The 24,186-nt window shown below is 33.8% G+C and overlaps 1 protein-coding gene across 4 annotated transcripts in view; it reads left to right on the top strand.

The window, feature by feature from the left end:
• The window catches only part of PHF20L1 (PHD finger protein 20 like 1), a 78,572-nt gene that overhangs the window by 37,864 nt on the left and 16,522 nt on the right, over nt 1-24,186 (top strand). For all 4 annotated transcript variants that reach the window (XM_069465963.1, XM_069465962.1, XM_069465961.1 and 1 more), the window contains 5 exons: nt 159-411; nt 2,498-2,686; nt 2,952-3,155; nt 9,730-9,786; nt 10,969-11,076. In XM_069465963.1, the coding sequence (XP_069322064.1) occupies nt 159-411; nt 2,498-2,686; nt 2,952-3,155; nt 9,730-9,786; nt 10,969-11,076 (811 nt within the window). The remainder of the gene's footprint in view (nt 1-158; nt 412-2,497; nt 2,687-2,951; nt 3,156-9,729; nt 9,787-10,968; nt 11,077-24,186) is intronic.

Genomic DNA, 24,186 nt, shown 5'->3' with positions numbered 1-24,186 from the left:
TTTGTGGGGTTCTTTTTGGTTTTTCATTTGTAATAGAAATGTTATATGTGGCTTAACAATGTTTTTGGATACTAAAGTTGCTTAACAATCAAAATAGAATACAAGAACAAAAATGAAGAAACCAAAATAAAAATATCAATTTTTTATTATTTATTCAGGCGATTTCACCTAAACCTCAAAGTCAGAAAAAAAATGAAGCTGACATTAGCAGTTCTGCCAACACTCAGAAACCTGCACTGTTATCCTCAACTTTGTCTTCAGGGAAGGCTCGCAGCAAGAAATGCAAACATGAATCTGGAGATTCTTCTGGGTGTATAAAACCCCCTAAATCACCACTTTCCCCAGAATTAATACAAGTCGAGGATTTGACGCTTGTATCTCAGCTTTCTTCTTCAGTGATAAATAAAACTAGTGAGCACAGATTTTTAAAAAATAGTTACTTATCCTATAAGATACATTAAAATAGTTTGATTGTAGTTATATTGTATTTTTATGGATTTGCTTTTTAAAAATCAAACTTAAGTGGAGATGATAGGGAAAGCTTGAAACTATTTTAGAGGCAAAAACCATTTCTTACTGATTTATTGTTCAGAAACAACTGCTGGGTGAGAAACCTTACCATTTAATAACACAAATTCCACTATAGTTTGACTCTCCTCCACTAATAATCCAAGCACAATGAGAGGCCTGATTCATTACAAAAAAAAAAAGAAAAAAAAAGAAGAAGAAAAAGAAAGAAAAAAAAAAAAACAGATTTGAAAAGATCTGTGGTAGATCTTTTTACTTAACTCCTAAAACTATTCCTGTAGATAGATTTAGTATCCCCACTTATCTGGAATCTTCCTCTGTGATACATTTTATTCATTCTTATTCTATTATTTAGGGTAGACTTCAGTTTAATCCTATTGATGAAAGAAGAATACCACCTTGATTATATTTTTAAAGATTTTACTGTTTCAGTACAACTAATTTTTCAAGAGTTAACTTAGTCTTTTTAAATGTAACATTTCAACATGGATTTAGATATGCATAAGACAAGATTTGTATTGACCCTGAGTTTCTCACAGTACTTATTATACTAAGTTAGAGACATATGAAAAGGTTATCTGGAAAGTCACTGGGTAAATGATACTTTTGCTCTTTATACAACAAATGAAATAACATGATTAGTAAATGAATATAACATATTTCCTTATGAACTATTCCATATTATATCTTCCAGGATAGTTAAAGATACTGGCATTGAAAAGACTTTTATTAATCAAACCTATTAACCTCTTTTCCATTCAGTTGCCATATTTTCCACTAAACCATATTTTTTCACTTTTGATCAAGTTTTTTTGTTTTTTTTTTGTTTTGTTCTTTTTAATTGCTAGAAAGGATGGGAACACAAAAACTCAAGTGTTTCCTCATGAGCTTCATTTCATTACCACATGTATCATGAAATAATGTCATTAGTCACTGGAATGTCACATGACATAAGCATTTTATTTTGAAATTGTTTTATATCTTGGTACTATAACCATACTATCATAACAATTGAATTTTATACTTTCATTTTTTTAGTTATCACCATGTCTTTTCATTTTGATTGTTATAAAATTACTCTGAAATACCCAAATATCAACTTCTTTAGAAAACTCTTATTTTCTCTTTCTAAATTAATATGAATATTTTGGCCTATGGAATCCTGCCTGTTCTAAATAGTTGATCGTGTTTATGTGCCATGTAGAAAGAAGAAATCTAAAAGTTAAAAGAAAAAGACATACATTTACAAGTGTTTATGTTAAATTGTTAAAAGATGCTTAAATGACTCACCAAGTTAGTTATTTTTAAAAAAGAAAAAAAACACATGAGGGCAAGAGCAATGTCATAATCTTAAAAATCCTCATTATTTGCTCACAATAAGTATATAAAGTTGTATATTCAATTTTTTTTAATGAATCAGGCCCAGACATATGTTTATAAGACTCCATCCATTTGGGGGAATGATGATGAGATAAAATTATTTGCATTAGTTTTACTTTGGCAAGTAAAGTTAAGCACTAACTCTATAATGTATGTCACTATGCCCCTGCCTTTTTTATTTCCTTAGAGTTTTTAGATTTGTAATGTAGCAAAAGGAATATATATAAGTATCTTTTTAAATCTTTTGCTGTAAAGATACTATTTTCCCAAAGGAAAAGTGGCAATTTACACAATAATCTGCAATTAGAGAGTTAACTGTAGTCTGTCACTTGGGGGAGCTACTTGAAATTAATGTTCCATGTCATTTTCTTTTAGTTCTAGTAGGTTTTAGAATTTTTGATTAATTCATTTTCTGAATGAGGGCACAATTTTTGCCTTTTATTGCCTTTGGAACATGCCATTCCTTGTGGATATCTTATAACAACATCAGAGGGCAGAATATGAATCCTTTTTCCCATTTATCTCCTTAAATATTTTAAGATGATCCTGGTATGTATCTGCTTCGTGAACATTGAAGATCTTTTTCTAGGTCCTCCACAGCCTGTGAATCCCCCTAGACCTTTCAAGCATAGCGAGCGGAGAAGAAGATCTCAGCGTTTAGCCACCTTACCCATGCCTGATGATTCTGTAGAAAAGGTTTCTTCTCCCTCTCCAGCCACTGATGGGAAAATATTCTCCATCAGTTCTCAAAATCAGCAAGAGTCTTCAGTACCAGAGGGTAATGTATATTGATTTCCTATAGAACCAAACATAAAGGAAGCTAAAGAAAAAACTAAGAGATAAAGATTATTAGTATATTAAGAAATTCCTGCTTTTTTCTCCTTACATCTTGCATCTTTTCGAGTTAGAAGCACTTTGTTTATTTATTGAGTGCCTTCTTTGTGCCAGGCACAGTTTAACCTATGTAACACTTTAATCCACATTGATATTAACTGAGCTATTTATTTGTGTTGATAATATATTACATTCTTTATTTTGTGTAGTGCCTGATGTTGCACATTTGCCACTTGAGAAGCTGGGACCCTGTCTCCCTCTTGACTTAAGTCGTGGTTCGGAAGTTACAGCACCACTAGCCCCAGATTCCTCTTATCATAATGAATGTTCCAGGGCAGAAAAGGAAGATACACAGATGATTACAAATCCTCCTTCCAAAGCAATCACTGATGGAAGAGGAGCCCCAACAACAGGTAAAAAGACTCAGGTAGCTAGGGTGGCTGTTCCTGGATATAAACATTTTGATGTTTAACCACATTATTGTAATTCCTATATAGTCGCTTTTCATAAATACTTTCATGTAACATTTATGGAAGATAGAGCTTTTCTGTCTATTTAAAAGTCCTTTTGTGTGATCATTTTATAATCTTTTTCCCTGGACATACTTGTCACTTTAGTCTACTTCGTTTTCCCTGCTGCTTTTTTATATCCTCATTTCTACTAAATAGAAATATTAGAGCTAAGTAGTTACAAAAATTCTTACTTTTGAAGCCAGAAAATATTTAAAGGCTTAGGTTTAAGGATTTTAATAGAATTTAGCATTTAAGAAGCCCTGAACTATATACCTGTATCTTAAATATAATCCAAAATTTTGGGACAGAATCCCCCAAATTGAATGTAATTTGTTGTAAAGTTATTTGGAGGAGTTGAATATGTAAAATCAACCATGTTTAATAATACATTTTTTGGATGATTTTGTGACACTGCAATCTGAAAGCATTTGAGGTATTTTATCAGGTTGATATTTTAAATCTAACAACATTAATTCATATTTCCTTTATATGGTCTCATTGTTTTATTTAAAAGTTTTATGGAATTACAACCTCATCCAAAGAGTACATATAAGAAAAAAAAGCCAAGTACTAGTTTCAGTTACTTTCTAGTACATTACTAATTTAATATCAGGTAGGTGAAGGAAGTCTGAATTGAGTCAGTTCTGAGGTGGAGAAAAACATAAAGCAGATTATAGATTGCAGCCAGGTGTATTGGGGATAATTGTATTTAATAGCATCTTCCCTGAAACCTCTTCATCTACTTGTTGGATGAAGCATAAAATAAGAGTTTGTTCTTTTCCAGTGGTGGCATGTGTTGAAATAAAAGATTGAAGTAACTTAGGAAACATATATTTATTTTTTAGTTTACTTTCTTTACCTTCTTCCTCCTTTCCAAAGTAAAAATGTTACTAATGTTAAATATACAACTTTTACAATTCCGTTGTACCTATAAAGGTTGAAGTTATTTTGCACATGGTAGTCTTTCCTTATTTTTTTTTAAAAAAGCCAAAATCTGAGTCTTTATAGATTTTGAAACTTTTTTTTATAGTTTCTCAAGTTTGACCCATTATCTTTTGACTCTCTAAGGCCAGTCTTTCCTTACAGTAATTAATTTTTCTTTCCCCCTTTCCCACAAGATTTCTGAAGTATCATTGACCCTTTGAGATATTTTTTCCTGAGAAAAGTCTTCTGTAGTTTTTAACAATCTGGAATTTGTTACTGTATGGAATATGTGAAAAATATGCTAAAGTTATAATGATGTAGTGTATCCATTGGGAAAATTATTTTCAGATGTGCATGTGAACCTGTATCTTCCTTAAAATACTTCTATTCTAATGATAGTAACAAGACTGAACTATAGACCAATATAAGTATCTATGTAATAACTAACAGTGTTGTGTTAACCAGATTATGTATCCTCAAATGTCAAAGTAGTGATCATGCATGGAAATCCTTGACTCACATGATTTTACTTCTAACCAGAGTATTACCCTAGTCTTTTTTTCAGGATTTCTAGTGTATTTGTGGAGATAACGGCTGATTGCCTTAGAGGGAAGGCACACCAATATTCTTTTCTTTTTTAAATATTGGCAGTAACTATTGGGAAAGTGAAAATAGTAAGACTGTTTTCTGGGAAAGTAAAGGTAGAGAGTTTAGATTTATAACTGATGAATTTGTAGATTTGTGGAAGAGCAGGAATCATCTGGGTATAGTGAGCTTAATAGCACAGTGGCTGGCAACTCTGATTGCTTACATCAAAGAAATGCATGGTTTTAAATATTAATTACTGAAAGTCAGTTTATTAGAGGGTTGAACATAGTATTTGAATGGGGGGAGGTGAAATTCTAATTTGTTTCTGTGACACTTTTTAATTTTTTATTTTTTGAGGGAATAGTGGAATTTAGGCCATATTCTAATTGAACACCTTTTGATTAAAACCTTGTGCTCTTGTCTCACTTACATTGAAATTCTAAGTGGTCTGCATGTTTTTCTCTTTTAACCTTACTGTTATCCACCACCTCTACACTGTTTTGTGGTATTTATTGGACTTCTGTCTGCTCTCCAAGTTGTCTTACATCTATAGTCAAAGTGTTTTTATGTGTTTGTTTTGTTTTTGTTTCTTTTATATATATATAACATATATATATTGTATGTTTCTTTTATATATATAATATATACATATATATATTTTGGTTGGTTGGTGTCCATATTCATTCTAAAAGTAAATTTTTTTACTGTTGAATTTTAAAACTTCTGTAGAAACCATTTACCAGAATTTATATCAAAGACATTTTCTGGATTATTTTTGTCAAATTAAAACTCTTGGAGCATTTAGAATGAGGAGGATTTTAGCCATTAATTATGAAATAGTTTAACAAAATTAGGTTTTTACTTTTTTATGTGCAGGATATGGGCACACTGCTGAGTTTAGCAGTGACAATAAAGGATTGATTAGATTATACAAATGCTCCAATTATTATATACACCTGTTCTTAATGGGTTAAAATTTTGCTTTTAATTGGTTTTCCAGTAGAGATAATGAGCTTTCACTAATGTATGCACATTCTTCCGCTGGGATGGATGCCAACATAACTAACCAAGGTTAGGAACACTATTGCTGTCCACATTACCAACAAAAGTAATTGGCACCTTTGTAAAAATTGATGTCTTTGTTTTTATTTTATTATCAGAATGCTTTATGTCATGGAGCCAACCAATTTTTGGTAGGGATACAGCCTCCGAAAAACTTAGTTGTGTTAGTATCTGGGAAGGTAGATTGGATCAAGTTTTTTAAAACATATCCTTTTGGAAAAGAGGGATATGTGCTCATGTGCTCTCAGGTATCTTAGGCCAAGAGATAACTATTGTTCCCTTGTCAGAATTCTCTCTTAAAATAGGGAACTGCCTCAGGAAACATAAAATCTAGAAGGGACACAAAGCTAGTAACTGAAATATAAATAACTATTTTAATGTAATAGATAAGTGCCTGAAGATAGAGTGCTTTTGAGTATAAGGGAAGAAAACATGGCTTCACGTAGGGAAGGAGATGGGTTTTTAGGTGGTCTTAGTCTGCAAAGACCTAGGAGTACTAGGGGGCAGCCCACCTGCCTCCTTTTCTTCCTTCCTCCTCGAAATTTAGTTCTTCATCTGTGTGGTAAGGAGACTTTAGTAGATGCTGTCTGTGGTCACCTTTGGCTCTAAAATTTTGATGTTTTATTTATTGTATCATGGATCTGATAGAGTCTAACTGTATTCCAAAGAAAAGATCCAAAGAAAAGATCATGAAATGGTAGGATTATTAATTTTCAATTTATAATTTTCAAATTCTCTTAGAAGTGATAACTTCTATTCTTAGTATCCCCTATAAAGACAAAATTGGGATTAGTAGATTTTATGAATATAATTTTAAGCCTTTCTAGTTAGTTCTGTGTTGAAAGAAATAATTTCAGTAACACATCTTCATTTTCTCTTTTTTGAGCAAATTAGCACAAAATATCAAGGAATATTTACCTCTGTTTCATTGCAGAATATTTTAGTTAGTATGAATAAGAAGGTTAGGTTGACATAGACATGAAGACTGAATCTTTATAACGTCAGGGTGGTCATTAGCAGGCCACTGAGTTTTAAGACTGAGTTTTAAGGTAGCATTAGATGAGATTCATTAGGCTTTTCTTCAGTGTCATTCAAAGTCTTACTGTAAATTAGTTTTTGAATGAAATGTGGGCACATGTAAATAAATATTATATATATTTATCATCGTAGTTATGATAGTTGGACTCCTTAGTGAATTCTTTCTAGAGAGTCCATGAATTATATTATTGATTGATTAATACAATACATTTATCACCATTAAAAAACAGATGTAGGTCATGGGATTAGTCTGAGATAGTAGGGCAAAAAAGCATGTCATAAACTCTACCTAATCTGAATGTGGCTGGTTTTGAAATGGGCTTCAATTTTATCCTAACATCTTACATAAACTTTACATTTATAATTTAAAAGCCTTTTTATTTTAAATTGTTTTTCAATTTATTTTCCAGAGTTGTTCAAAACAAAACTACAACTGGAGACTCTGTAATCTACCTCCACCCCCACACCAAATGTTCATGGCTTCTACAGAGGCTGGGGTTTCCATGGAGAGTCTCAGGGATTGCCTCTTTTTTATGCAGAAGAATCTGTAATATTTAGCAATCCAGAAAGAGGTTTAGGAAACACTCTACATTACTAGTTTTAAATTGTGTGCAAGCAGGCATGGTTCAGAGATCTACCTCTCTTACTTTAATCAAAATAACTCCATTTGTTTTTTGGGCTTTGTCTGTGCATTATGCATTAGATCACCATATACTATTTTATTTGAAGAAAATGTTCTGTTGATAAAATTTAGTTTATAAATAATTATTCTATAAACTAATATTCTAGTTCTTTGGTTTCCGAATTCTAGTACATGGTGAAATAAGGATAGTATAGTGAACTTCTGGTAAAACTAAATTTATGCTTTTGTTGAATTCTATAATAGGTTTATATTGTTATTCTATTTCTGTGAGAGTATTTTTAAAAGTCCTGCCATTATTGCATATATGAATATTTATTTTAATATCCTTACTTGTGTAAAATGTTGACAATCATTTGTCAGTCCCCCAGTTTTACTTTTGAAATTTTACCATTTACGAAATCTAAAGGTTTGGGAACCACTAGAACATGTGAAAACTAAATCTAGAACTGAGTCTCCTGAAAACACTCTGGCAATGACTGACCATTCTGCTGTACTAACCTCTGTGTTCTAGAGCAATTGCTCATAACTATCTTCTTTGTCTTCCAAGTACCTTGAGGGGCGGCACACGTTCCAATCAATAATGGTAGCCCAATAAGGCAGTTCCTTTAATCTGACTCCCTGGCCCTACTTCCAGGAGATTCTGAGCAATATTGTTCCACTTTTGCCCTGGAGACTCAGTGCTCCAGAGGAATAGGAACCTAAGAGGGAATATTCATTGTCAACTGCTGCTTCTGAATATATCTGTACCACTGAGGATTTAGAAAGCACATTCCTCATTGTTTATATTGTGAATGCTTTATGGCTTTAAGAAAATTGCATAAAATTTGTAGGATTTTCATGGTACAATATTTAGTAAACAGAAGGAAGTGATGCATTTGTTCAATAGATAATAAGGAAATGTAATTATATTTCTATTCATTATGGTATGTTCCTTTTATTTTTTCTGTTATAACAAATGGAGATATTCTTACTTAATTCAAAACTTACATAGAGCCTTATTGGCATTTGATTTGAGTGAGTGGTACTGTTTTATTTTTGTTATGTTTAATTTAAATTATATAAAATGTTTGAAATAAGAGGAATGAAATGCTAGCTTTTTCCATACTATTGTGGAGTGATTTAAAAAATCAAAAAGTAGTAAATGGTGATATTAAAGCATAATTTAATATACTATAATTGTATTTTAAATGCACTGTAGTATTTTTCTGAGACTAACCCTAGCCACAAATGGATATTAGCATTGGGAATGATTGAATATGAGTTGAGTAACTTGATTAAATGTATCTGTGTCAGTTAGCTATACAGTAATTGAGGTACAATATTGGTTTGAAAATGTATTTTGGACTATTAAACAATAATACCTCAGGCATAAAGATTATAAATATGCCTTTGTATTTCACATTTATATATAGACCAAAAATGGTTTGCAGAATAATTCTATTTTGGCTATTATTATTACCTAACAATGCATTCATGATGGAATTCAAAAGTACAAGTTTGTTTTAGGTAACAAGAGGTTAAATATTAGTTTAAAAATTTTATACAGGTTGTTGAAAACCCGTATATTTTCATATGGAGTTTAATATTTCATTTGAATGATCTGAATAGCATTTATATCGTAACTGTCACAGAAGCAGAAATGGTACATGGACCTAATACTCAAATGGATTTTGATGTCTTCTGGATTGCCAAAGGCGGTGCTGCTAAGAATAGATCCTAACTGATAGCCTAGTGCAGTTATCTTAACTTCTTTTTAATGGTTAGACATATATGTATGCTATTTTTGGAAATGTTGGTCTCAGATTATTATCCTACCACAAAAAAGAAAATAAGAAAAACTGTTTATTTACCAAGCACTGGTCTAAGTATTTTACATATTTGTGTCTCATAATCCTTTTAACAATGTGAGGTAGATATACTTACTTCTATTTGACAGATAAGGAAACTGAAACACAAAGACATTCTCAAGGTCATATGGCTAGTAATGGTAGAACCAGCATTTGAACCTGGGTAGTCTGAAGGAACAAAAATCATCTTTAATTTGTTGCTTTTTTGAAGTAAGAAATCCCACTTCTTTGTTACTAGCTCAGGCAGTAAAATAATGTAGACCTTAAGGAGAAACAGAGTCTTATGTAGCGTTTTGTGGGCAATTGTAATTTAAAACATCGTCCCATACTTTTTACTCTAACTAAATTTACATATTTTTCCCCTAACCCACAGGAATATCGAAAACAGAAAAAAAAGTGAAATTGGAAGAAAAAAGCTCAACAGCATTTGGTATGAACAGAAAGTAATCTTTAAGCAAAAGACTATAAAGCTTGACAGAGAGGGAGGACATAGTCTGCCCCTTACTCTTTACCTGTTAATGCTTCTTTAGGTGTAAGTGATCATCTGTTTTAGTACTTACTGGTGTTAGTCAGCTCCAGATACATGACTTACTAAATACATACCTTGTTTTATATGTATTTTCTGCAAAGGGAGTCTCTGGCTTTCTTTGAGAACTTTTGTGTTTATCATCCCTAGCTAAAATTACAGCTGTGTAAAACTGAGCTTCTAATATTGTTGAGACTTAAAGGGTGCATTAAGATAGTCGTTTTTTTTCAGACTTTCTTCTTCAACGTACCTTATAAAAAAGTTATTGAGTTTTCTGCTATCTTTTCTATCCTTTGTGCTGTAATGACTAAAAGTGATGAGATAATGGATAATAGTCTTAAATATTCAATACATTGGCTAATGGGAGCTTGGGTCAAAGTTGGTTAAAATGGTTGATAAATTGTAGGCTAAATCATTCTGACTTAGAACAATAACTACTAGGGTATATGTAATGATTTAATTTGAAATATGTTCTAGGATACTGCTCTAACATCTTTTTTTTTTTTTGTTAAGTACATATGATTAGGAAAAAGAATGCTGTAAAATTTGGGAAAAAAAATAGTTTAATGAAATAAGTTTTTTTCCTTCATGTTCTTAGCCTTCATTCTTATATACACAGGGAAGTGTTGAAAGACTGAAGGAATTATTTATGGATTTTTTTTTTTTAATTTTTCCAAAGAAAGGTCCATCAGGTTTTTTTTCTAATCTTCTATATTTTCTCATTAAATTATATATAGAAATGAAAGTATCCTCAGTCAAGTCTTTTATAAATTATGGAGTTTAACTTGTTGTCACATCAGAAAATTGAGTGTGTTACTCACTTATAGGTTTTAACTACTGTCTGTATTAACTTTAAGGTATCAGTGGTTGGGATTTCTCAACATTGCTAATGAAGATCCCTCTTATAGTCCAATAAGCTAATCAGCAGTTCCAGAGTCATGACATGAACAGGTTAATTAAATCCATCCACTCTGGGCAGGTGACTGGAATAAGCTGATTAAAACATAAATGCTACTTTTAGGTTAACCGCAAAGGAACAACTCAGGATCAGTCATGATTACTGAAGTATTCACTTTTATCTCTTAGGTAAAAGAAAAGAAAAGGACAAGGAAAGAAAAGAGAAGAGAGACAAAGATCACTACAAACCCAAACAGAAGAAGAAGAAAAAAAAGAAAAAGAAATCTAAACAGCATGGTAAGTATACCAAGATGGTTATTCCCATTTTTTAAAGTTCTAAGATTTCTTGGACTCCCCTTTACCAAAATGGAGGTATGACAGGGTCCCCATTTCTTGAGAACTGAGAAGTTCTTATAGCTTTCCTTTGTCTTGTAATTTCAAAAAACATACCACTTTGTTTTACTATGGTCTATAAGTTAATCGTTGCAACTGATTAGAGACTTTCCTTTCCAGCATTATGGTGGACTAGATGCTCTGACCAAGCACCCTTCAGCATGCTCAAGAAATTATTCTCAATCTAGAATCATAGAGTTCCTTAAATTAGATTTCAAGAATGAGGGTGAAATAAAGGTATTTTTAGAAGAACTTGAAAAACCAACAGAATTTGCTATCAACAGTCCATATCTAAAGGAAATCCTAAAGGGTGAACTTGAAGGCTGAAGGAAAATGATGACAAAAGGAAGATTCGAGATACCAGAAGACACGATGAGCAAAGTGTAAATATGTGGGTAAATCTAAACACTGACAACATAAAACAATTTGATTTGTGGGGAAAAACAAAATGATAGTGAACAAAAATATGAAAGAATGATAACTTGTATATTGGGAGGAGCATTCTTACATTTCAGTGTTTTTAAGCTCCTTGAATTGTTCTGGAGGAATGAAAGGAATTTGTTGCTTTTTTAGGCTTTAATAAATTAAATGTGTGTTTAAAAATTCTAGCATAAGGACTAAAAGATTAGAAGGATACGGTATAATTTCTTAAGTAGAGGGGGAAAAATATAGTGAGAGTAAACCATCTAGAGAAGGCAATAAGAAGAGAGGAAGTCATAGAAAAAGAAAAATGTAAATTATAAAATATTAGAAATTAACCCACATGTCAGTAATTGTAGCAATATTATAAAGGTTATAAAGATTTTGAAATTCAGTTCTGTGTTACATATAAAAGACATATCTAAATATAATGATAGAGAAATGTTGAAAATAAAAGTATGGAAAAATATGGTAAGCAAGTACTAACCAAAAGGAAAATTAGATATATTAAAAATAGATAAAGTAGTCATTAAGGCAAAAATCATTCCTAGAGAAAGAAGTTTACCATATAATGACAAAGATTCAGTTCACTTTGTATCTTCCTTGATACAAAATTTCTAAATTTTATCACTGAATAACATCGTATATTTCTTAGTAATTAATAAATTAATAAAACTAAAAAGTATTCTGTAAGGATAAGAAAGCAGCAGTGCAGTTGATCTAATAGATCTATACAGAACAGTGCTCAGCAGCTACAGAGTATATAGTTTCCTTAGGCAGACACAAACATTTCTTAAAATTGACTATGTGATGATACAGCTTTAAACAAATCTCAACAAGTTGTAATGATTGATGTAATACAGACCCCTGGTTTCTGACCACAATATAATTAACTAGAGCAGGTATCAAAAATATAAGTAGAAAAGCCCCGAATATTTAGAAATCAAGCAACACACTTATACATAACTTACGGATCAAAGAACAAGTCCAAAGGAAAAGTAAAAAAGATGTTAAGAACCTGAAGGATGGTAAAAATGTTATATGTCAAAACTTGTGAATGTAGTTAAAATGGTACTTACATGAAAATGTATTGCCATACATGCTTATATTAGAAAAGGATGAAAAATTGCTAAGTCTGCAGCTTAAGAAGTCAGAAAAGGAGAGGGCTTCCAGATGGCTTACTCGAGGCCATGCCTCTTTCACAAAGAAGAACCAAGTTAGTGAGTAGATAATCACACTTCAAATAGATCATCTAAGAGAGCATGCCGGAATCCAGAAGAGAAGTGCCAGGAAACACCTAAAGCAAGGAAGGAGAGGGAAATGAGGCAGCCTGCTCAGCCAGAATCATCTGGGAGCATGGAGAAACTTCCCAATGCAGGGAAAGTGTAAGCAAGAGACCCCCAGCAGTTCACATGACCACCAGGAATCCTGCAATCATAGCTACAGGAGAGCCTCTTGACCCTTGTTGGCCCTGAAACTAATACAGGAAACTGCCTGGAGACTGCACAATGACGTTGTTCCAGAGAGAGAGTTCCCCCTAGGTCCCACACACATGCTTACTGTAGCTGTTGAATCCTAAGCACCTTACAGCAAGGTGCCATTTTGAGAGCTCAGTGACCAGTAGACTGCACGCTTTCCTGAAACCAACAGAGCCTGCAGCTCCATTTTTCTGGAGCCCTACTGACGTCCCTAGCCTACAGCCACTATTATGGCTGTCTGCTGCTAGAGCTGAAGCACAGGCCTACTGGCAGCCTACTGCTGCCTCTGGCAGTGGATCCTCCATACATTTGCATATACCCAGAGAGAGTCCCCCACCCACAACTACTGTCACCAGGGCTGAAGTGCAAGCAAAGTGTGAGCTCCCATCACCAGGACTGAAGTGCAGGCAAAGCACAGGCTGTAACTACTGTTGCTGAAGTGTGAGCAAAACATGTTCCTTACCTGTCTGCCTAGGCTACTGCCACTGAAAGCAATCTCTCCTTCCCCAGGAGCAGGGTGGCAGCATAGCTGCTTCCCACCACCCAAGAATTCCACCAGGGGCCTAGGGATCACCCTGCACCTGCCTACCACGGTCATCAGCTATATGCACCATCAAGAGGCCTGAGGATAAGCCTGCCCAGCCTGGTTTTGATCTTGCCTCCCTTCCCCTTGCCAGAGCACGTAGTCTAGAGGACTATGGCTTGCCCAGCCCAGTCCACAACTGTTGACACCTAAACACTCCCCTCAGAGGCAGGAGGTTGGGTCTACCTACACAGCCACTACCACCACAGCTGGCACCTACCTGCATGTGCCACCTGTGGGACTAGAGATTGGCTCACACAGCCTATCAATAGCCACTGCCACACCAGTGTATACTGCTTGGGACATAGAGGGTTGTTCTGCCACTGCTGTTGCCATCATCCATGCCACACCTGCTGCCCAGGGGCCTGAGAACACATCCACCCACCTGGTATACCACTGCTACTTCCAGCATCCAAGGAAGGCATCTGGAGGCGCAAGAATCAGCTAACTAACACTGGTGCCAACGTATGCTACTCAGAGGCCCAAGGACAAGCACACTCAGCCTACTGCTGCTACCATTGAAACTTAAAAACTGCCCCCACCCCCGGCATCCCAATCCTCAGCAAAACTTCACTACAACCTCCAGTAATAACCACACCCTAAGCCACTGAGGAAATCAGATACCACTGACACTGTTTCCAGCTGAAGAAATCATACAGAGACTACATTAATACATACAACCAAAATCAAAGCCAAAGTTGCCTATCCAACAGACACCATAGATACATCTTCAGGAAAAAGTCCTCCTCTATAAAAACAAATTCAAAAAATCGGAAGAAGTGTCTGCTGCATCAGATGCACAGATATCCATGGAAGGATGTGGGAAATATGAAAAATAAGAAAATATGACACACAAAGGGCCACGACAATTTTCCACCAACAGATCCCAATCATGAAAAATTCCTTTAAATACCAAATAAAGAATTCCAAATATTACTCTTAAAGAAGCTCATTGAGATACAATAGAATACTGGAAAACTATGCAAAGAAATCAGAAAAACCATTCAGGATATGAATGAAAAATTTATCAAAGACCTATATATCATAAAAATGAACCAAATAGAAATACCGGAAATGAAGAATTCATTGAATGAAATACAAAATGAAGACAGATTTAAAATAATCCAGTCAGACAAAAATTAAAAAGAATGAAAAAGAATTGAATAAAGCCTACATGACAGTAACACAAAATAAATTGACCAAATATTTGAGGTTTTGGAGTCCCAGAGGGCACAGAGAAAACAAAATTATGAGAAAGCCTATTTAACAAAATAATAGATGAAAACTTCCCAAGTCTAACCAAAGATTTAGACATCCGGTTATAGGAGGCTCAGAGATCCCCATATGCATACAATGTAGAAAGGTCTCCTCCATGGCACATTATAGTCAAGCTATCTAAAGTCAAAGATAAAGAAAGGGAGAATTCTAAAAACAGCAGGAGAAAAGCAGGTAATCACTTTTAAAGGAGCAACCCTCAGACTAACAGTGGATTTCTCAGCACAAAACTTACAGGCCAAGAGAGAAAGGAATGGTATGTTCAAAGTACTGAAACAAAAAAAACTAGCAGTCAAGAATACTAAACCCAGCACAGTTATCCTTCATACTTGAAAGGGAAGTAAAGTCTTTCCCATTCAAGCAAAAGCTGAGAATTCATCACCACTTGGCTGGCCCTACAAGAAATGCCTACGTCCTATACCTGCAAGTGAAAGAATGATATCTACTATTGTGAAAACACACAAAAATATAAAAACTCTAATGGTAGAGCAAACACACAAACAAGGATGGGAAAAGGCTCAAGTGTTACCACTATAGAAAACCACCAAACCATAATGACAAACGAGAGAAAGAAAGGAACAAAAGGATATACAAAACAACCAGGATTCAATTAATAAAATTATAGGAATAAGCCCTCATGCATCAATAAAAACCTTGAATGTGAACAGATTAAACTTTGAACTTAAAATAGACTGGTTGAATGGATTAAAAAAACATGATCAAACTATATGCTGCCTGCAAGAAACTCACCTCATCTGTAAAGACACATAAAGACTAAAAGTAAAGGAATGGAAGAAGATACTCCATACACTATGGAAACCAAAACCAAGCAAGAACAGCTATACTTACATGAGATAAAATAGACTTTTAAGTCAAAAACAGTAAAAATGGTCAAGTGGTTATATAATGATAAAGAATTCAATTCATCAACAGGATATAACAATTCTAAACATACATACACCCAACAGTACCAGACATATAAAGAAAATATTAAGTTTAAAAGGAGAGATAGACTCCAATACAATAATAGTTAGGGACTTAAACACCCCACTCTCAGCATTAGGCCGATCATGTTGACAGAAAATTAACAAAGAAATACTGGATTTATACTTCCTCTTAGAGCAAATGGACCTTTTATACATTTACTGAACATTTCATTCAACAGCTACAGAATATACATTCTTTTCATTAGCACATAGAACATTCTCCAGGATAGATCATATGTTAGGGCACAAAATAAGTCTCAACAAATTTTTTAAAAATTGAAATATCAAGTATCTTCTCAGACCAAAATTCTCCTCAAACTATTTTTATAAAATTAAAGAAGGGGGAATTCTCCCTAACTCATTTTACAAGGCCAGCATTACCCTTATTGTAAAACCAGAAAAGGACAAAACAAAAAGAGGAAACTATGGGCCAATATCTCTGATGAACATAGATACTAACATCTTCAACAAAATACTAGCAAAAAATCCAACAACACATTAGAAAGAAAAATAATATACCAGGACAAAGTGGAATTTATCCCAGGAATGCAAGGATAGTTCAGCATATGCAAATCAAGAAAGGTGGTGCATCATATCAACAGAATGAAAAACTATATGATCATCTCAACAGAAGTAAATAAAGCATTTGATAAAATTCAGCATCCCTTCATGATAAAAACTTTCAACAAACTAGACAAAGAAGGGACTTACCTCAATATAATAAAGGCCATATATGCCAAACCCACAGCTGGCATCATACTAAATGAGGAAAATCTAAAAGCCTTTCTTCTAAAAACTGGAACAGGACAAAGATGTCCACTTTCACCACTTCTATTCAACATAGTAGTGGAAGTCCTAGCCAGAGCAGTCAAGCAAGAGAAAGAAATAAAAGGCATTCAAATTGGAAGAGAGGAATTCAAATTATGTACTTTTTGCTGATGATATGATCTTATATCTAAAAAAACTCTGAAGACTCCACCAAAAAACTCTTAGATCTGGTAAATTTAGTAAAATCACAGGATACAAAATCAACAAACAGAAATCAGTAGCATTTCTATACACCAATAATGAACTTGCTGAGAAAGAAATCAAGACAGCAATCACATTTAAAATAACTACAAAAGCAAAAAGTACATAGGAATAAATTTAACCAAGAATGTGAAAGATCTCTACAAGGAAAACTATAAAGCACTAATAAAGGAAATTGAAGTGGATGTAAGCAAATGGAAAAGATATTCTTTGCTCATGGAGTAGAAGAATCAGTATCATTAAAACAACCATACTGTCCAAAGCAATTTACAGATTCAGGATAATCGTTATCAAAATACCAACATAATTTTTCACAGAGTTAGGAAAAAAAAAGTTCTAAAATTAGTATGGAACTATAAAAGAGCCTGAAATAACCAAAGCAATCCTGAGCAAAAAGAACATTGCTGGAGGCATCACACTACCTGACTTCAAAATATATCACAAGGGTGTAGTAACCAAAACAGCCTGGTATTGGTATTGGTATAAAAACAGACACACAGACCAGTGAGACAGAATACAGAAATAAATCTACATATTTACAGCCAACTGATTTTTGACAAAGATGCTAAGAGCATACATGGCAGAAAGGGCAACACTCTTCAAGAAATGGTGCTGGGAAAATTAGATTTCCATATGAGGAATAACGAAACTGGAACCCTATCTCTCACCATATACAAAAACCAACTCAAGATGGATTAAAGACTTATAAGACCTGAAGCTATAAAACTACTGCAAGAAAACATAGGGAAAACACTTTAGAACATGGGTCTAGGCAAAAATTTTTATGGCTAAGTCTTCAAAAGCATGGACACAAAAACAAAAAAGAGACAGGTCGGACTATATTAAACTAAAAAGCTTTTGCACAGGAAAGTAAATGATCAGCAGAGTGAAGAGACAACCTGTCAAATGGGAGAAAATATTTGCAAGCTTTAATCCAACAAGGAACTAATATATTTAGAATAGCCAAAGAACTTAAATATTGAAAACTAAAAATAATCCCAATAAAATGTGGGATAAGGACTTGAATAGACATTTCTAAAAAGAAGACATAAAAATGGCCAACAGGCATATGAAAAAATGCTCAATATCACTGATCATCAGAGAAATGAAAATCAAAACCAAAATGAGATATCATCTCACCCCAGTTAGAATGACTATCATTAAAAAGACAAAAAATAACATCTAGTGAAGATGAGGAAAGGGAACTCTTATGTACTGTTGGTAGGAATGTAAATTATTAAAACTATAAAACAGAACTATTATATAATCCAGCAATCCCACCGCTGGGTATTTATCCAAAGGAAAAGAAATCAATATTTGATAGGGATAGCTGCACTCACATGTTCATTGCAGCACTATTCACAATAGCAAAGATATAGAATCAACCTAAGTGTCCCTTAGCAGATAAATGAATAAAGAAAATGTGGTGTATATACATAATGGAATAGTATTTGGCTATAACAAAGAATGAAATCATGTCACTTGCAGCAACATAGATGAAACTGGAGGTCATTAAGTTAAGTGAAATAAGCCAGGCACAAAAAGACAAATATCACATGTTCTCATTCATATGTGAGAGCTAAAAATATTGATCTCATGGAGGTAGAGAATAGAATGATAGATACTAGAAGCTAGGAAGGAAGGTTGTATGGGTGAGAGAGAGGTTGAAGAGAGATTAATGGGTATAGACATAATTAGATAGAAAATAAGTACTAATGCTTGATGGCAGAGTAGTGTGGCTATAGTTGGCAACAATATATTATACATTTCAAAGTAACTAGAAGAGAGGACTTAAAATGTTTCCTACATGTAGAATGGTAAATACTCAAGGTGATGGATACCCAAGATACCCTGACTTGATCAGTACACATTCTATGCATGTTACAAATACACAACATATACCTGATAAATATATAAAATTATGTATCTATAAAAAGTTAGAAAAGAATAGGAATAAACATTAATAAAAATGGAGAAGTAAGTGATAAACATATGAGCAGAAATTAATGAACTGAAAAAAAATGCTAGAAATTCTAAATGTCCAAATTTGGGAAAAAAAACTAAAAAAAAAAAAATCAGACCTCTGGAAAGACTGATTAAGAATAAAAGACAAAATGTATAAATAAACAATATTAGGAATAAATAGAACATAACTATATATACTCCAGACAAGAAGATTGTATAAACAACTTTATGCCAAGGTTCGTTATAAAAAGTTAGATGAAACTATGGACAGTAGCCAGAAATCAAAATCAAGAAGGTAAAAACCTGAATAGTCTCCAGACCTTAAAATAAATTTAATCAGCATTTTAAAATCTCCCCACAAATAAAAAGGGCAGGCCCAGAAAGTTTGCTATCAAGTTCTACCAAACATTAAAGGAACAGATTACTCCAAGCTTACACCAATTCTTTTGGAATTTAGCAAAAGCGAGAATACTCCTACAGTAGGGTAAATAGTGTCTCCCAAAAACATATATATTTTAAGTCCTAATCCCTGGTACCTGTGAATGTGACTGTATTTGGGATTAAGATCTTTGCCAATGTGATTAAATAAAGTATCTCAGAATGAGATTATTCAGGATCTAGGATGGACCCAAAAGCCAGTGACTGATGTCTTATTTTTAAGAGAAAGGAAAAGGAGATCTGAGGCACACAGGAGAGAAGGCCATATGAAGATGGAGGCAGAGATTGCAGTGATACAACCCAAGAAATTATTACAACACATATATCTGACAGAAAATTAGTATTTAGAATATATTTCAAACTTTTACAAATCAAAAAGAAAAACAAAAATAATGCAGTATGAAAATGGGCAGAAGACTTTCACAGATACTTCACAGAAGAAGAAACCTTAATATGATAAGATGACTATATAATAAAATGCTCAATCTTACAAGAAGATGCATAAACACAATATTTAAAACCTCGTGAAGTCTATTTCATACCTGCCATATTAGTAAAAACGACAAGGTAGATAATATTAGGTATTGTTGAGGAAACGGAGACCCCTGCGCAACTGCTGTGGGAAATGGTGGAAGACAGGGATAAGCTTGACGATGTGCATGCCATGTGGCCTCAGAATTCCGGAGGGAACTCACAGGATACATACAGAGGCAAATAGGAGAGGGTTCATAGCAGCACTGGAAGCAGCCCAGCTCTGTCAGAAGTCATATATTCCCTCAGTGGCGTCTGTATCACTAAATAAATAAATGAATCAATTATAGCTACAAGAACCTCAGGAACAAAATGTGAAGCTAAAAATTAAGTCACTGAAGAAAATGTAGTATGATTTCTTTTAGGTTAAGTTCAAAAAATTGTTAATGCTAAACAATACATTTTTTAGGGGTTCTACTGTATATGTAGGAAAAGCAAGAGAATGATGAAACAAAAAATTCAGGATAGTGGTTTCCTCTAAGATGGGAAGGAAAGTTGTTATCAGTTCAAGTTGGAAAGTGGCACAAAGGGACCTTCAAAATGAAAATTACATGATTGGTACCTAAAGTATTTTGTGGTATTGATATTCTTTCATCAATATTTTTATCATTCATTAAATAATAAAACCAGTTTTAAAAAATATAAACCACTTTCATAGTCAGTAATCATTGTTGATAAATTCTTGAGATTTTAACTCTCTCCATAGTCCAAAAATAACATCTAATTTTTCCACAGGATGTGAAGTTTCTACATTCTCTAACTCTAAAGCTGCCAGAGTAAATTTGAAGATATAGGATCAAAATAGGATTGAAAAGCTTGAAACCACTTTCCAAAGAGAGCTCTGGGGCTCTGTAAACAAAAATCATTAACCACAAATTCATTTGATTACTGAATAACCTCCTGTGAGTGACACATTATAATACAGAAGTAGGAGGCTTCAAAATGCAGATAAAACTGCCAAAATGAATGTAAATAGCCCAGAATAAATTATTCTCAAATGTAATAATTAATTACAAAGATGATGGTGATTACCGCACTCAACACCTGCTGTATATGACTAGCAGTGCTTCTGTGAACTCCCAGCTGACCAGAGGCTCTGAGGGGATTTGGCTGGCTCGGATGTTCCAGTGGAGACACCAGCTTGTCAGTGCAGGAACGGCCAGCTATTTTAAGTCATCTTCTGGTGCATCATTGAATTGAGAGGTCTGTTCTAGTGTTTAGCAACAGACACAGAATATACTGAAATACCTGTGAAAGTGCAGGAAAAGATAGCTATTAATATAACACAAAATAAGGAGGGGGGGCCCACACTTGTAGCAAAGTGAGGGATAGGGAGAGCTTATGAGAATACAGTAAGTGGTAACTTGAAAGACAGATGTGTCATTAGGATTAATAGAGAAAAAAACTTGCAAAGAAAACTTACACTTTAGAATTATGATAAACCCTTAACTCCGATAACCCTTTATAAAGAGTCATTTGGAAAACACTTTAAATGTTAGATATTTTTACCATTTGATGAAAAAAATGAACATGATGTCTTTATTTACATTTTAAAATCAGGCCTGTAAATTAAAATCTTAACCTTATAAATAGAGTCCTGGTAAATACTGAAGGTGCACAGAAGCATTGCTATTTATAAACAGCAGGTGTTGAGTGTGGCAATCACCATCATCTTTGTAATTAATTATTATATTTGAGGAGAATTTATTCTAGGCTGTTTACATTCATTTTGGAAGTGACACTTTTCCCAGATGATTGAAGAGTGATCTTTAAGTGGGAAATATAGGATTTTAAATAACTTTAAAATTTTAAGGCCTTCATAATGTTAAAGAATTCACATTATTATTGAATGAGGTTCCTAGTATAATATGGGTTTTAGTCTATAATTAGTACCATGAGGGAGTTTTAAAAATTCTTCCTTTAATTCACCAGATAATGTTATTTTACATATGCTGTGGTACTTATGGACCAAACACTATCTAAGCATATTATGTATATTAGTTTATTTGAGCCTCACATTAACATTTTACAGTAGGACCTGTTAATATTACAAACAATTAAACAACAGAGAGAGGTAAAGAGAGTTTTTTAACTGACATAGCGAGCAAGTGGTGAAAAGCACATTCAAACCCAGGCAGTCTGGCTTCAGAGTTTGAATTTTTAACTTTAACCACCATGCTATGTTGTTAATTTTATATCCTGTACCTTAAAGATTATTTACAAGACTATATATTCTTCCCTTCAACAAGTTTTTACTTGTCTTTGTTACCACACTAAACTCTTATCCTTATCTGTTGTTTTAAATAAATTTATGAAAAGTAATAATTTAGTTAAATACTTCTTTATGATTATTCCCTGTGGCGTTGGGTTAAATGTATGTTTTGGTAAACAGAAGTAGTTTATAAGATATAAAACTAATGTTGTAGTCAATCTGTATATATGAGGAGTTGCCATGTTGTGATTTAAGAGTGATATCTTTGCCAGTTTTTAGCTTCGTTAGTTTGAGCAAGTCACTTCCTGCCTGTCTTTCATGTGTCTGTAAATATGAGGAAACTGAAGGCATACGGAGATTAAAAAGAATTAAAGCTAGAAAGGCAAAGAGAATCAAAAGCATTGTGGAGTGAAAACAAAGATTTCCTTCATGGAGCTTGTAAGCAGACATACAAGCATGTATCAGTGTCTACCAGGAAAGTCTGATTTGTATGGTAAGAGTGGTACAAAATCTATTTAAAATTTAGAAAAGTTGGAGTCATCAGAAAAGCACCTTATGTGGGAGATTACTTCTGATCTAAGCCTTGAAACATAACAGTAAACTTTTATTCTTGATAGCCAGAAGGAGATTAGAGTGAGGAATATAGGTAGGGTGTAGAATGCCAAGAAATTGTATTCATTTGCTAATAAAACAGAGAGATTAAATGTTAGCAATGTTTTATTTTTGGCAGCAAATTGAGATTTCTTTCATTATTTCTACGGTCAGACTCTACTTCTACTTCTGCTGAGAAGATAATATAGAATGTAGTCAATAAGAGGGCAGCTTTGAAAGTTTAATATAGAGGTTTAGCAAATCCTGTTCATAACACTTATAGCCTGACAACTTTTGACAGATTATTTAAATTGTCTAAATCTCAATTTCTTAATGATAGTTTCTACTGCATAGATTTGTTACTGGTATTAAATAATGTAATTATTGTAAAGTACTTGACAAAGTAATTAGTGTTTAATATTGCTCTTTTTATGCCGGTGCCTAAATAACATGGTGTTAGTAGACAGATTGCAGTTACTTGCAGGCCACAAGAGACAGAGTAGCACAGTGCTACCCAAAGATGACTATTGTCTAATAGCATCAACATTATCTCAGTGTTCCCACTCCTGATCTGCTAAGGGTGAGGCCCAGAAACATGGGTTTTAACAAGCTTTCCAGCTGGTACACACTTTAAATGTTGACATCCACTGATTGTGCGTGTTCGTTGAGCCTGCCACTTCTGTAGTCAGGCTCCCTGAGTTTGAATGTTGTCTTTGCCATTGCGTATCCTTGGATAGTTCTTTCATTTGTAAAATAGTTAAAATGGTGCTAGCAGTCTTACCTCCCTTATTGGATGGTTGTGAGGATTAAAAGACTTCATACAGGTAAAGAACTTAAAATTGTATTTGGCACATTGAGAGCCCTCAATCAATGTTGGCTATGTTGTGGAATTTATGATAACCACTATATAAGTTTACCATTGCTGCTGTCACAAATTACTATATATCGGTGGTTTAAAACAATCCATATTTATTATCTTAAAGTTCTGGAGTTCAGAAGTCCAACATGGATCTCGCTGGGCTAAAATTAAAGGATCGGCAAGGCTGCATTCCTTTCTGGAGCTCTCAGGGATAATCCATTTCCTTGCTTTTCTGGCGTCTAGAGGCTGCCACATTTCTCAGCTCATGTCCCCCGTCCATCTTCAAAGCTAGCTGCAGCCAGTCAAGTCTTTCTCATATCATTTCACTCTGACAATGACTCTTCTGCCTCCCTCTTTCACTTTTAAGGATCCTTAAGATGACCCTGGGTCTACACAGATAATCCAGGATACTCTTCCGATTTTAAGGTCAACTGACTAGCAACCTTAATTCCATCTTCTACCTTAATTCCCTTTGCTGCGTAACTTAGTGTATTTATAGATTCCAGGGATTAGGATAGAGACATGTTTGAGGAACCATTATTCTGCCTTCCACAACCACCAACTTCAAATGTATACTTGGTATAGACAGTGTTATTACTACTCTTATCTTGTAAACTTGCTTTACTACTCTCTACCTTTCCTCAACT

Source organism: Eulemur rufifrons, chromosome 3 (assembly GCF_041146395.1).
Source record: "Eulemur rufifrons isolate Redbay chromosome 3, OSU_ERuf_1, whole genome shotgun sequence".
NCBI classification, from domain to species: Eukaryota; Metazoa; Chordata; class Mammalia; order Primates; family Lemuridae; genus Eulemur; species Eulemur rufifrons.
This window is presented reverse-complemented; position numbering and strand designations above follow the sequence as displayed.